The 13,149-nt window shown below is 39.8% G+C and overlaps 1 protein-coding gene across 3 annotated transcripts in view; it reads left to right on the top strand.

Annotated features, from left to right (window-relative positions):
- Window positions 1–13,149, top strand: part of UACA (uveal autoantigen with coiled-coil domains and ankyrin repeats) — a 95,337-nt gene that overhangs the window by 60,105 nt on the left and 22,083 nt on the right. For all 3 annotated transcript variants that reach the window (XM_058737210.1, XM_058737212.1, XM_058737213.1), the window contains exons 6-10: window positions 3,329–3,399; window positions 3,499–3,605; window positions 6,843–7,024; window positions 8,662–8,699; window positions 11,494–11,562. In XM_058737210.1, coding sequence (XP_058593193.1) covers window positions 3,329–3,399; window positions 3,499–3,605; window positions 6,843–7,024; window positions 8,662–8,699; window positions 11,494–11,562 — 467 coding nt within the window. The remainder of the gene's footprint in view (window positions 1–3,328; window positions 3,400–3,498; window positions 3,606–6,842; window positions 7,025–8,661; window positions 8,700–11,493; window positions 11,563–13,149) is intronic.

Consider the following 13,149-nt stretch of genomic DNA (forward strand, 5'->3'; position numbering starts at 1 on the left):
CATACTTACGGATCTCAGTTTATCTGCATTATTCTTTTTTTTTTTTTTTTTTTTCAACGTTTATTTATTTTTGGGACAGAGAGAGACAGAGCATGAACGGGGGAGGGACAGAGAGAGAGGGAGACACAGAATCGGAAACAGGCTCCAGGCTCTGAGCCATCAGCCCAGAGCCTGACGCGGGGCTCGAACTCACGGACCGTGAGATCGTGACCTGGCTGAAGCCGGACGCTTAACCGACTGCGCCACCCAGGCGCCCCTTATCTGCATTATTCTTTAGGTGTCTTCAAGGCAAAGGTTAAGTACGAAAGTATTTTTGGAATGTTCAACAGTCTGACCTCTGGCCTGACTCTTAAGTCTGACATTCCTACATTTTGTTGGAAGGCCAAAGGAAAGAAAAATAGCTACCTTCTCTCTTCATGTTTATGGAATATCTGCAGTAGAGGAAAGTGGTCTGAATGAAAAATGCAACAAACTGCAAATTTCCTTCAAACTTTGGTATCTTTTAGTTTTTTAAATAATTTTTTAAACGTTTATTTATTTTGGGAGACAGAGTGTGAGCGGGGGAGGGGAAGGGAGAGAGGGAGATACAGAATCCGAAGCAGGCTCTGGGCTCCGAGCCTGTCAGTACGGAGCCCTACGTGGGGCCAGAACCCACGAAGCGTGGGATTATGACCTGGGCCCAAGTCAGACGTTCAACCGACTGAGCCACCCAGGTGCCCCTGTTTTTTAGTTTTTAAAAACATTTTATGTGCTTTAGGATAGTTTAATTTTTTTACGCAATGATTTTTTTTTCTTTTATTTTTGTATAAGATGGTGGTACTTGCAAAGCATTTTCACATACATTGTCAGTTGAGCCTCTCAATGATGCCTATGTGGTTTTTGGTCTTGAGGAGAAATGTCTTATCCATTGTTCTCTACAGGCCCTAGCTCCGCCTTCTGGGAGGTTCTTCCTTGTCCATTATTCTCTAGGGTCACAGATAAATTGCACGGCAGAGAGCATGTCCTCTGTAGAGGCAGCTTAAGGGCTAGAACAATCATGAGTGTTAGCAGACTGGGCTTCTGGGACCTTGCGTAGTACGGTTCCTATAAAGCCTTGGTGGACTTTCTGGTTTATTCATCACCAGCTACTTCCATACGTCTGTCTTCGAAGTTGTTTTCTGGACATAAAGTTCTTAAGCCTCCTTTATTTCTTGTCCTTATTTGTAGGCTCACGATTCCCTGCCTCATTTAATGGCTGCCACCTTAAAGCCATCTGAAATCATACTCTTGAATGGGATTATAGTATCCTTAAGATGTTGTTTATTCCAAGACTAGATTTTTTTTTTCTTTTCTCCTTATCGGGAAGTCCTTGAGAAAATCTGTGACCAACAATAGTTTATATCTTGCTGTTTGATATAGAGAAACAGTTGGCTTCCCCACATCTCTGAGGTCCCAGCTATCTAGATGCTCTCCATTCCCTTTTATCTCTGTTCATAAACTGGCTGAGTCTTGCTTGACCTTATCTCTTTCTTGTAAATACCTCACCAAAAGTAGTAAGCAGCTGCCAACACGCACCAAAATTTTGGCTCTTTTCTATTGCTTCACTTAGAAGGGCTCCATAGACACACGGTACCCCTTCTGTAGTCACCTGGAAAGGCTCCATAGCCACATGATATGCTTCTATCATGGATGATAGCTCTTTCAAATGTTTTGCCACAGCATGAGAAAAATCACAAGACCTCTAGCCTGAAATATGTTTATTCGCCACCTAGTGTCCAGCCACTAAGCCAGTGCCATGTCGTTTAGGTATTTGTTGTAATAGCACCTAACTCCTGATAGCAGTTTTTGTCTTAGTTAGGGCTAAGACTAGGCTGCTGTGACAAAGGCACCATAACATAACAGTGGCTTAAAAAACCCGACAACCTAGCAATTGCTTTCTCTCGTGTCATAGTCCTGGTGTTCAGATTGGCTTGTGCCTCTGTACCATATGGTCATTCAGGGACCCAGATGTCTTCCACTTTGCAGTTCTGCTGTTGCCTAGGGTGTTGTCCTCATCTATAAGGCTGAAGCTGATAGCAGGCACTTGTGTTTTCCTGCTAACAGGAAGGGGAAAGATCACGGAGGAATGTACAAACCACACTTTTAAGCCCTAGAGCCAGAAAGTAGCACACGTCACTCCTGTCACATTCCACTGGTGAGATCTAATGCACGTGGTCATGCCCGCATGCAAAGAACTCTGGGAACTGTGGTCTCCAGGTGAGCTCCCATGCTCCCAGCACGACTTTATCACCATGGAAGAAAGGGTGACCACAGTTTGATGAACAGCTGCCACTCTCTACCATAGCACCTTTAGTACTGACTTTCCTGGTTCACCATATTGTAATTCTGGACTTTGCTATGCTTTTTACACTTTTTCATTCTTACTTTTAATTGGGCCCGAATGGTTGTTAATTTTATAATTCCTGAATTAATGTATTCAGCTTCAATTTATCTCTTTTTTTAAAGACTGATTTTGTATTTTATATAAAAGGCTTGCTGGATTAAAGACAGCAGAAATGAAATTTACTTGATTTTCTTATATTTGGTTTTATTCTGTTTAATTTAACACACACACACATACACACACACACACACACACACACAAGAATGCTGACTTTGTACTTTTTGTGGGTAATGGTCTAGTCTTGACTCCTAATAAATACTCATGGGAATATTTGTTAATAATAATATAAAAACTTTTAATAAAAACTCATGGGGAGTTGAAACACAATCCTATTTTTATGAAGTTAACAATGATTTTTTTTCTAATACAAATAATGAACTCCAGTGTTGGTCAGAGGAGAAGCAGTGTGTGGTTTTGTAATAGAATTTTTAGGAAAGTGACTCTGCTTTGCATCATTAAAGGCAGACATTGCAGTCTCTGTTTTTAAAAGGAAATATGAATTATGAGTCAAACCTTATTTACTGTGACTCTTCTATAAACAACTGAATATGATTCATTGAAAAAATAATTGAGCTCACCCTTCAAGGATTAAGCCACATTTAAGAATACATTCTAAGTAGAAAATTTATTTTTATTTCCCATGTTTACCTGTAGGGTAGCAGCATATTGTCTTCTGCAAGGGTGACAATATTCCTTAGTCCCAATACATTATACAACATTTATGAAATGATCTTGTCTAATCCATTTTCAGAGAGAAAATGGGTACTTGTACTAAACTGAGAGCAGCTGACGTGAAGCTCGGTAGTTTAGAAATGGAAGAACTTATGCCTTTTATGGACGTAGCAAAGCACCATGTGTCTTACCAGCAGATGTTCACCATTTATCATTTTCCTCTGTTCCTCAAAGCCATGGCCGACTGTCCCTCCAGCATTCAGCTGCTTTGTGACCACGGGGCCTCAGTGAATGCCAAAGATGTAGTAAGTCAGTTTATATTCTCATTTCAATCCAAGTATTCTGCCTTTTATGCTTTGGGAGATTTGTTGTCCTGATGCTGTTTTATTTTTCTTGTTGCTTAGGATGGGCGGACACCACTGGTTCTGGCTACTCAGATGTGTAGGCCAACAATTTGTCAAATGCTGATAGATAAAGGGGCGGATATTAATTCCAGAGACAAACAAAACAGGTAACCCTTTTATCACAGCTCTGCAGACTCCAGCTGGATTTGCAGCGACTCTGAAACTCTGCCGCTGTGCCTTGGCCTTTCCACTCCCCCTTAGATCTCCCCTTCCTTGGAATTAGCACCCACTTCTTTTTTTTTTTTCCCCCTTTTTTCCCCAGAGTCTAATGAAGGAAGGAGAGGGAAATAGGGGAAGATGACAGGATAAATGTGGAATACAAGCAGTGATTAGAGCCTGTGTTCAGGTCAGAAAACTGAAGAAAGAGGAATCATGTCCCACTTACTGATTTTATTTTTACTTTATTTTTTTTAAGAATTTTTATTTATTATTTATTTATTTACTTTGAGAGAGAGAGAGAGAGTGAGAGAGAGAGAGAGCAGGGGTGGAGTAGAGAGAGAGGGAGAGAAAGAGAATCCCAAGCAGGCTCTGCACTGTCAGCATGGAGCCTGATGAGGGGCTCGATACCACAAACTGCAAGATCATGACCTGAGCCGAAATCAAGAGTCAGTTGCTTAACTGACTGAGCCACCAAGCACCGCCCCTATTTTAAAGTCTTCTGAAGTTTCTCAAGTACTATATATGAGTGAAAACATATCTTTCTCTGACTGACTTATTTCACTTAGCATCATACCCTCCGGTTCCATCCACGTTGCTGCAAATGGCAGGACTTCATTCTTTCTCATTGCCAAGTAGTATTCCATTGTATATATAAACCACATCTTCTGTATCCATCTGTCAGTAGATGGACATTTAGGCTCTTTCCATAATTTGACTATTGTTGAAAGTGCTGCTGTAAACATTGGGGTACATCTGCCCCTATGCGTCAGCACTCCTGTATCCTTTGGATAAATTCCCAGTAGTGCTATTGCTGGGTTGTAGGGTAGTTCTGTTTTTAATTTTTTGAGGAACCACCACACTGTTTTCCAGAGGGGCTGCTGTTAGCCAACTTGACAATAAATTATGTTTAAAATAAATAAACATTAAAAAAAAATAATGATGCACCGTCAAAAAAAAAAGTAATAAAGGATTAATATGTAAGACCGAACCAAAAAAAAAAAAAAGTTTTAAAACAATTTTCAATGAGAAATGTGCTCAAATAAGATATGGGGGAGAGGAATAAAAATTACATCTACAGTCTGCTTCTTCGTTAGTGAATCTTTTGAGAGCAAAGGTTCTTGGGTGTCCTGGAGCTTGCCGTTTTTCTCTATAGACTTCCCCAACGTGCTCCCTCTCCTTACCCCGCCTGGGCATAGTGCTGTCTCCTTCTCTGAAACCGAGTTCCTTTCTGTACCCTGAGGTTCCCTGCATTTATTTTTGCTTCTGTGTCCAATGTCATTTCTGTCTGTAATTCTGTCTGTAATTCCCTTTCTGTCTGTAATTCTCCATTTCCCCTCCTGTAGGTCTAGTGTATGGTGGCACTGCATTAATTCTCATGTTCATGGTCACGCTTCCGACAACGAAGTATCTGAAATGCATCCCATCCCCTAGTTGAAGCATTACAATAATTTATAACAAATTTTTGGCGTTTTGTAAATGATGACTGGTAAAATTTTTGCTTTTGTTTGACTTAGTTTTATTCCTCTAAACATGTATCCTGTTTTTTGTATTTCACTAGAGGCAGATAAGTATAATAAAATAGTCTTTAGATGTCAGATTTTATAGTTCTACTTGTTTGTATTGTTCAGACCTCTCAAAGGAGGAAATTCTTAAGCAATTAAATCATTAATGTGATTATTAAGGAAGTGGCTTTTTTGCATTACTTTGTTTTTGCAGATACTATAATCTGGTTCTAAGTATGACTAAGAACATTTGGTTTAAAAATAAAGTTTAGGATCAGAGAGGGATGATCTGGTTGATCCATGTTATTATTATTTTTTAATCTTATATTTTCCCAAGCACTTGAATGTCTCTCTCTCTCTCTCTCTCTCTCTCTCTCTCTCTCTCACACACACACATAGACACACACACACACACACACACACACAGAGTAAGGTAGGGCAATGTGTATTAAATAGGCTAGGTAGCAAATGGCTTTAAAAATAAATTAAAATCTTAGTTTCTGACACTCTGTATTTCTTTATTTTCCTGTCTTATCTATAACATTTTTTTCCCCTAATTAAAAAAAAAAAAAACTTTGTTGGTGCCTGGTGGATATAAAATTGTATTCCAGCAACTACTGGGGAGTGAGAAGAGAAACAGAGTATACATAGAATAAGGCAAGAGTCCATTTCCTTACAAAATCCAACGTTCACAGTCAAAGACAGTGTTAGACATAGGATAAGTCACTTCATTTCGTTATGTTTTAGTTTCCTCAGCAGTAAAACTAGGAATGGGACAAAATAATTTCCAGCGTCCTTCCACATCTCCATGATGATTCAGTTGTGTAATTACATTATTACTATTTGCAAAGGGTTTCAGTGCTAATGATCCTATTACGGTGGTCCATGATAATGGGGATAGTTGAGGAAGGTTTATAGAGGAGGCAGGTTTTGAAATTAAGCGTGAGGATGCGAAGGTCCCCGGTTAGGAGAAGGCAAGCTCTTCCAAGGAGAGAAATCAGAATGGGAATCTGATTCTTGTTTTGGAGTAGAAGGGACGCTGTGAAGAGGTTTGCATGATACAAGGTTCAGTTCATGAAGGGACTCGCATAGCGTGGGTTTATAGCTGTGGGTTTTGAATGGATGGGTGACAGTATCCGTTTTGGAAGATTTTGCGGTGAGTTCGGCAGCGGCAGCAACAAATGTATGTGTGGTGATGTGAGGTTTTCAGTTCTGCAAACTAAGACACACAGCAAATGTTTTTGTAAATGTGATGAAGTTAAAATAGAAGCTAAATCTATGAAATAAAATCGGTATGTATAACAAGTATGACTTTTTAAAGTAATACCTATTCTTTTTTTTTTTTTTTTAAGTTCCTTTATTTTTTTGAAAGGCGGGGTGGGGGGGAGTGGGAGAGAGAGATTGAGAGAGAGAGAGAGAGAGAGAGAGAGAAAGAGAGAAAGAGAGAGAGAATCCCGAGCAGGCTCTGCACTGTCATTGCAGAGCCTGATGCGGGACTCAAACTCATGAACCGTGGGATATAACCTGAGCCGAAACCAAGAGTCGGACGCTTAACCGACTGAACCACCCAAGCGCCCCTAATAAGTAATACTTATTCTTTAAGAAGGGAGCCTCTGGAAGGTTTCTGAAATATCTTCTTGGATCTTTCTCAAGGTCTTTTGTGCCTCTTGTCTTCTCTTTTAGAACTGCTCTCATGCTAGGTTGTGAGTATGGTTGTAAAGATGCTGTGGAAGTCTTAATCAAAAATGGTGCTGATGCAAGCTTGCTGGATGCCCTGGGCCATGACAGCTCTTACTATGCAAGAATTGGTGACAACCTGGACATCCTAAGTTTACTGAAGACCGCATCGGAAAATACCAACAAAGGTAGGTAGCAAAGTAACTAGAAATGTCTAGCTTAATAAAGAGCAGCCTTGAAAGATTTAGATGGTGGAATCACGGTTTGTAAGAAGCAAAACCTTGCTTCATGATGCACGTCATTGGTCTGTCTCCCTCTGTTCCGCAGCTTTGCGTATTTGATTTTAGCAGTCACGTGTTTGGAGCAGTGTGTTTGGGGCATACATTGGCCAGTTGATTGAGTAAACCCCGTTCTGTGGAGTAAGTTCGATGAGGAGAAAGAGCCAAATCAAGTGCGTTTTACTAGTATATACGTATTTTTTTGATGAGGAGGGCTGTAGCGCTGACCTTTTCTACTTAAAAAAGTTTTAAAGAAAGAATCCTTGTTTAAACATGTATATAAAATATTCAACCAATATTTATCAGATACCTGTACCAAGTATTTCTCTATCTTTATGAAAGAGAAATTGGGAAATACAGAAAAGCACAACAAATAGAATTAGTTACTCATCCTACCATTGAAGACTCCTTGTTACTATTTTGAGGAATAGCCTTTCAGTCTTTTGCCTATGCGTAAAATTAAGGTCACTTACAGTGAGCTGCAGGTTGTTTTTTGTGTAATAAATGTTGAAGAGTTTTCCCTCCTAGATAAACATTTTGTCTATATTGTGGTTTTTATTAATGCATAAAATTCCACATATGTTCTTTAATATTTATTTTTTTTTGAGAGAGACAGACAGAGCATGAGTGAGGAAGGGGCAAAGAGAGAGAGGGAGACACAGAATCCAAAGCAGGCTCCAGGCTCTGAGCTGTCAGCACAGAGCCTGACGCAGGGCTTGAACTCATGAACCATGAGATCATGACCTGAGCCGAAGTCGGATGCCTAACCGACTGAGCCACCCAGGTGCCCCTAAAATTCCATATATTTAAGTTTAATTTAATTAAGCAATTTTCTGTATGTGTCATTTAAGTTTATAGTTTTTACGAATATGTGTAACAATTCAGTGACTGTCATTATGCATAAATGTTTTAGCATATTTTTATAAGTCTTAGGATCAGTTCCTAGAAATTGAATCATGGGTCTCAGGATATACACATTTCTCTAAGCTTTTGATATATATTGACAAATTACCTTCCAATTTAAAAGTGTTTAAAATTTCGTATTTTGCAATTGCCTCCACTTCCTAGCATTGAATATTATCTACCTGGACATAGTCATAGCAAAAAAAAAAAAAAAAAAAAAAGCAGGTAAAAAAACAGGTAAAAAATAGGTCCCTGTCACTTTACCTGTGAAGTAGCAAGCTTTAGAGGAAACTTTAAAACTGATTTCTTTTTTTTTTTTTTTTTCAACGTTTATTTATTTTTGGGACAGAGAGAGACAGAGCATGAACGGGGGAGGGACAAAGAGAGAGGGAGGCACAGAATCGGAAACAGGCTCCAGGCTCTGAGCCATCAGCCCAGAGCCTGACGCGGGGCTCGAACTCACGGACCGTGAGATCGTGACCTGGCTGAAGTCGGACGCTTAACCGACTGCGCCACCCAGGCGCCCCAAAACTGATTTCTTTAATGACTCAGTTGTGTGTTAGGGAATCCATAGTCCGTAATCTATCCAAGTTAACCTGCCATTTTACTATTCCTTTCTCCTCTCTCTCTCTTTAAATCTTCAGGAAGAGAACTTTGGAAGAAAGGACCATCTTTACAACAGGTAGGTCTTCATTTTATTTTTTAAAAAGTATATATATTGTTCAATTTCAGTAACGTGTTTACAGGTTAGTGATTATACATAACTGTTTTGAGTTTAAGTGCATGCTATTCTCTCTCCTCAGTTAATCATGCCCCTGTAGAACCCAGATATTTAGATCCTGAGGCTTTGATACAATCACTCCGCTTGAGACAGTGAATCTCAATTACAGTGATACAGTCATACAGTGAATATATCCAGTGGGAAATAAATCACCTCCTGATTGCCAGCCTTGAGCCTCCAGCCCTTTCAAATATGAGATATTGTACCTTGTGGAGATTCTTAAATGATGAGTTTTAGCCTGGTAGAGCATTAACAGTTTCCTCTACTCTCCCTTAATAAGAGAGCGAAATGTTTACTGTTACGGGAAATTCTTCTAATGCAGTAAGAAATGAAAACTAATTATATATTGTGATTTCAATACCACTGTTACTCTTCTGCTTTTTTGCGCTTTTTGTTTTCGCCTTATCGGTATTTAACGAGGACTTTGAAATACAATGCATGAGATAATTCATACTTTGTACTAACTTGTTATCAAAACACCGTGTCACCCTGGTTTTGTGTCCCCGTCTCAGTAGATGTCTTCCTGTTTTCCCCTGATCTCTTTAGGTTAGAGTAAGGGGGCTGGCGTATTGCGCGGTCACCGACTTGCTCAAAGCTAGCGTAGGCAGCTGTCCTTTTCTGTTGGCTGTTCCCTTCCAGGCTTTCAGCTTTTCTCTAGTGAGAGGAGCCTGAGCACTTGCGAACCCCGGAGAGAGGCCTCAGGTACCCTCTGAGAAGTCCTGATCATCATTCTCTTTGAACATCGTTTCTCTTCCTCTCACCAGAATCCGAAAGCTACATTAACGCATGTTCTCCTTTTCCACCCATCAGAATTAAGTCATACTTCATGCATGGGTTACGTCTGCCGTCACTTTACCTTTCCATCTGGAGCAGCCATTTCACCCTTCTCTTCCATTCCTCACGCAACCTAAGTGGGAGTGGAGTGAGAAAACAAACTGTACCCTGTTATGTCTGTATCAGCCATCTTACATGGGATCAGACCAAAGTGATTTCTGAATTACAGAGATAGTTAAGATAAAGAATTGTCAAATATTAATGTGGGAATGGTATTCTGTTTAGTGCTCTAGGAGTTATCTAAGTGAATGCATGGAGTTAATATTCTGCTAGGAACAGTAAAACTCACTTATTCCCGTTATTTATTGAATACATTTAAAAATATCTGCTGTCAACAGGATTTGTTCCTGAACTAAGGGACAGCTAATCCCTGTTATCAAGAAGACCACAGTATAGTTTTCAAAGTAAGACTTCTTCGGTTGTTTGCTTAACAGACATCTGTGAGGCACCTACTATATGCCAATTACTGTCCTGAGTGCCATGGAATCGTAGTGCTGTGCGAAGTCCCTGCCTCGCGTTGCTCCCCGCCTAGGGAGAGAAATGAAAACCAAGCAAATACTAGTAGTTAGCATCCTGGCATACACTTTGAAGGAAAGTGGAACGGGATTAGGGGATGAAGAAGGAGAGGGCAGGAAGCTATTTTAGATGGCGTGGCCAGCAAAGGCCTCTCTCAGGAAGTGACATTTGAGCAGAGGTCTGAAGGAAGCGAGAAGGGAGCCACAAGGGCTCTGTAGGAGAAGCCTCACGGGCAGAGGGAAGGGCAGGTGCCAGCCCCCTGATACAGGAACATGTTGAACATGTCCACGGGGCAGTAGAAGGTCAGAGTGGAGGAGCGATAATGCCCTTGACCGAGGAGGAGAAGAGGCGGGCGAGGTAAGCAGATGTCAGATGATGAAGGGCCCTCTGAAGGGAAGGCGGGGGTGAAGGTAGAATGAGGAAGCAGGTCAGATCTCACATGAGGAACAGTCCTTTGCTGGAAGGAATGAGGCTAGAAATGTAGTTTGGACCAAATCGTGGGTATGAAATATCTGTCTAATGGGACCTTGCCCCTCTCATTAGAATGGTGGTTAAAACACCTGGTGAAACAAAACTTGACAAATAATACAAAATATAAAAAAAAAACCTTGGAGAATTAAAGTACTAGTTTTTTTTTTTTTTTTAAAGCTCTCAAAAAGGAAGACCATAGCTTTCTAAACTATTATGTAGATTAAAAGGTCAGTTGGGGCCAAAAAAAAAGGTTTTACGCTGTCTTATTAATGTTTTTATGAAAGCACATCTGTAGGCTGGAATAAGGTTTCAAAGCGGTAAGTGTACAAAACGACATGTCCTGAACCAAGTCATTTTAGAGATCTTCTGTATAGCTCTGGTCAGAGGATTGTCTCTCTCTTTCTTCCCACACCCTTTGTTTTGTAGTTTATCAGTGCTTAGAAAAGTAAATAATTTCCGTATTTCATTTTAGCATTAATGTAAGTCCCCCTCCTTCTTCATTTTCAATACTAGATTTTTTCCTTTGGGAATAGTTGATGATGCCTTCTAACGCAATGTTAGTTTTGGGTCTAGCGTGAATCCTACCTTTTAAATCTTGGTGACTTTAGTTAAAATAAACCCTTCACAATTCAGATTTTAAATTTTGTTAGGTCTTCGTATTTCAAAATACATCATACTTGAGTTATTTAAAACTTAAGAGTTGCCGTCCATTTGGAGTTTTAAGTGGAAACGCTGCCACCTTGTGTTTTGTACAGCAAAATTTAGCGTTGGATGAGCTTCAGAGCGCTGATTGGAGATCATTGCCTACTGAGGAAAACGTCCTTCTCTGTATTTTCCTACTTGCTAACCTGTGTTTTCTTATGTTTCACCAAAGCGAAATTTGCCATACATGCTAGATGAAGTAAATATGAAGTCAGGTCAGAGGGAGCATCCAAACATTCAGGTAAAAAGAAAAAAGTGGCGTCTTCCTTTGCAGAGAATGGCAGTGTTGTTTGTAGTGTTGTTTGTAGTGTTGTTTGTAGTGGGGTCGGGTGAGGAGGAGGAACAAGAAACGAGGGAAAATGAGTGGGAGAAAGGAGGGCACCCTGTTGGGTTTTGTGATTCTGTTTCCTTGCCACATCTTCTCAAAGAATTGACGTTTGAAACAAATGGTTGGGTTGTATTATCTTACAGAAAGTATCGTTTTCGTATGTATTAGGAGCAAATAATTTAACAACTTTATGTAACTTTTTGTTGATTTAAACATATCTGTTGTGGGCCATAAATTCTAAATTTGTATTTATTTTAAAAAATGAATACAAGTTTAAATATTGTGATTAAAAATGATGGTTATTAATGTGAGTAAATATTTACTTTTGTCTAATGCAAGTATTTTTTATTGTGATCAAAAAAATCATTTGTTGGGGCGCCTGGGTGGCGCAGTCGGTTAAGCGGCCGACTTCAGCCAGGTCACGATCTCGCGGTCCGTGAGTTCGAGCCCTGCGTCGGGCTCTGTGCTGACAGCTCGGAGCCTGGAGCCTGTTTCCGATTCTGTGTCTCCCTCTCTCTCTGCCCCTCCCCCGTTCATGCTCTGTCTCTCTCTGTCCCAAAAATAAATAAAAAAAAAAAGTTGAAAAAAAAATTAAAAAAAAAAATCATTTGTTAAGCACACAATATTTTATGTTCATCAAAGTGTTCAAAAAATAATTATTATGTGGATTAATGTCGGAGGAAGATTCCATAGTTAAATGGCTTATTTTACGACTGAAACACCGTTAAAGTATACATTGTATAGCTGTTTTCCATATGATAAAACAAAAGCATTTTATTTGGGCTTTTTTAGTTTACTATGTGGTATTAAGAAAGTGAACTATAGCCCTAAATTGGAGCCTTAAACATGTCATCAGAGCACCGAAATAATAATTAGTTTAGCAAAAGCAGTAGAACGCTCTCATGAACTTGAGAGATGTTAAACAGAAGTTAAAGTGGCATACTCTTCTATTTTCTATTTCCAGGTGATTCTTTTATTTTGTACTTACTAGAATCACGGTGGTTTGCTGTGTTGTATATGCTTGTATTAACTAGACAGCATAGGACCGTCGTCTGTAGGCATACCTCGGAGAGACTGCAGTTCAGTTCCAGATCATCGCAATAAAGCGAATATTGCAGCAAAGCAAATGTTGCAATAAAGCGAGTCAAATGAACTTTTTAGTTTCCCAGTATATATAAAAGTTATTTTTGCATTTTACTGTAGCCTGTGAAGTGTGACGCAGCGTTGTATCTAAAAAAAACCCCCAATGTATATGTCATAATTTAAAAATACTCTATTGCTGGGGCACCCGGCTGGCTTGGTCGGTTAAGTGTCTGGCTCTTGATTTCAGCTCAGGTCATGATCTCACAGTTTGTGAGCTCGAGCCTCTCATCAGGCTCTGTGCTGACAATGTGGAGCCTGCTTGGGATTCTCTGTCTCCTTTTCTCACTGCCTCTCTGTCTCTCAAAAATAAGTATAAATAAACGTTAAAACAATACTTTATTGCTGAACCTGGCTGGC

Source organism: Neofelis nebulosa, chromosome 7, assembly GCF_028018385.1.
Source record: "Neofelis nebulosa isolate mNeoNeb1 chromosome 7, mNeoNeb1.pri, whole genome shotgun sequence".
NCBI classification, from domain to species: Eukaryota; Metazoa; Chordata; class Mammalia; order Carnivora; family Felidae; genus Neofelis; species Neofelis nebulosa.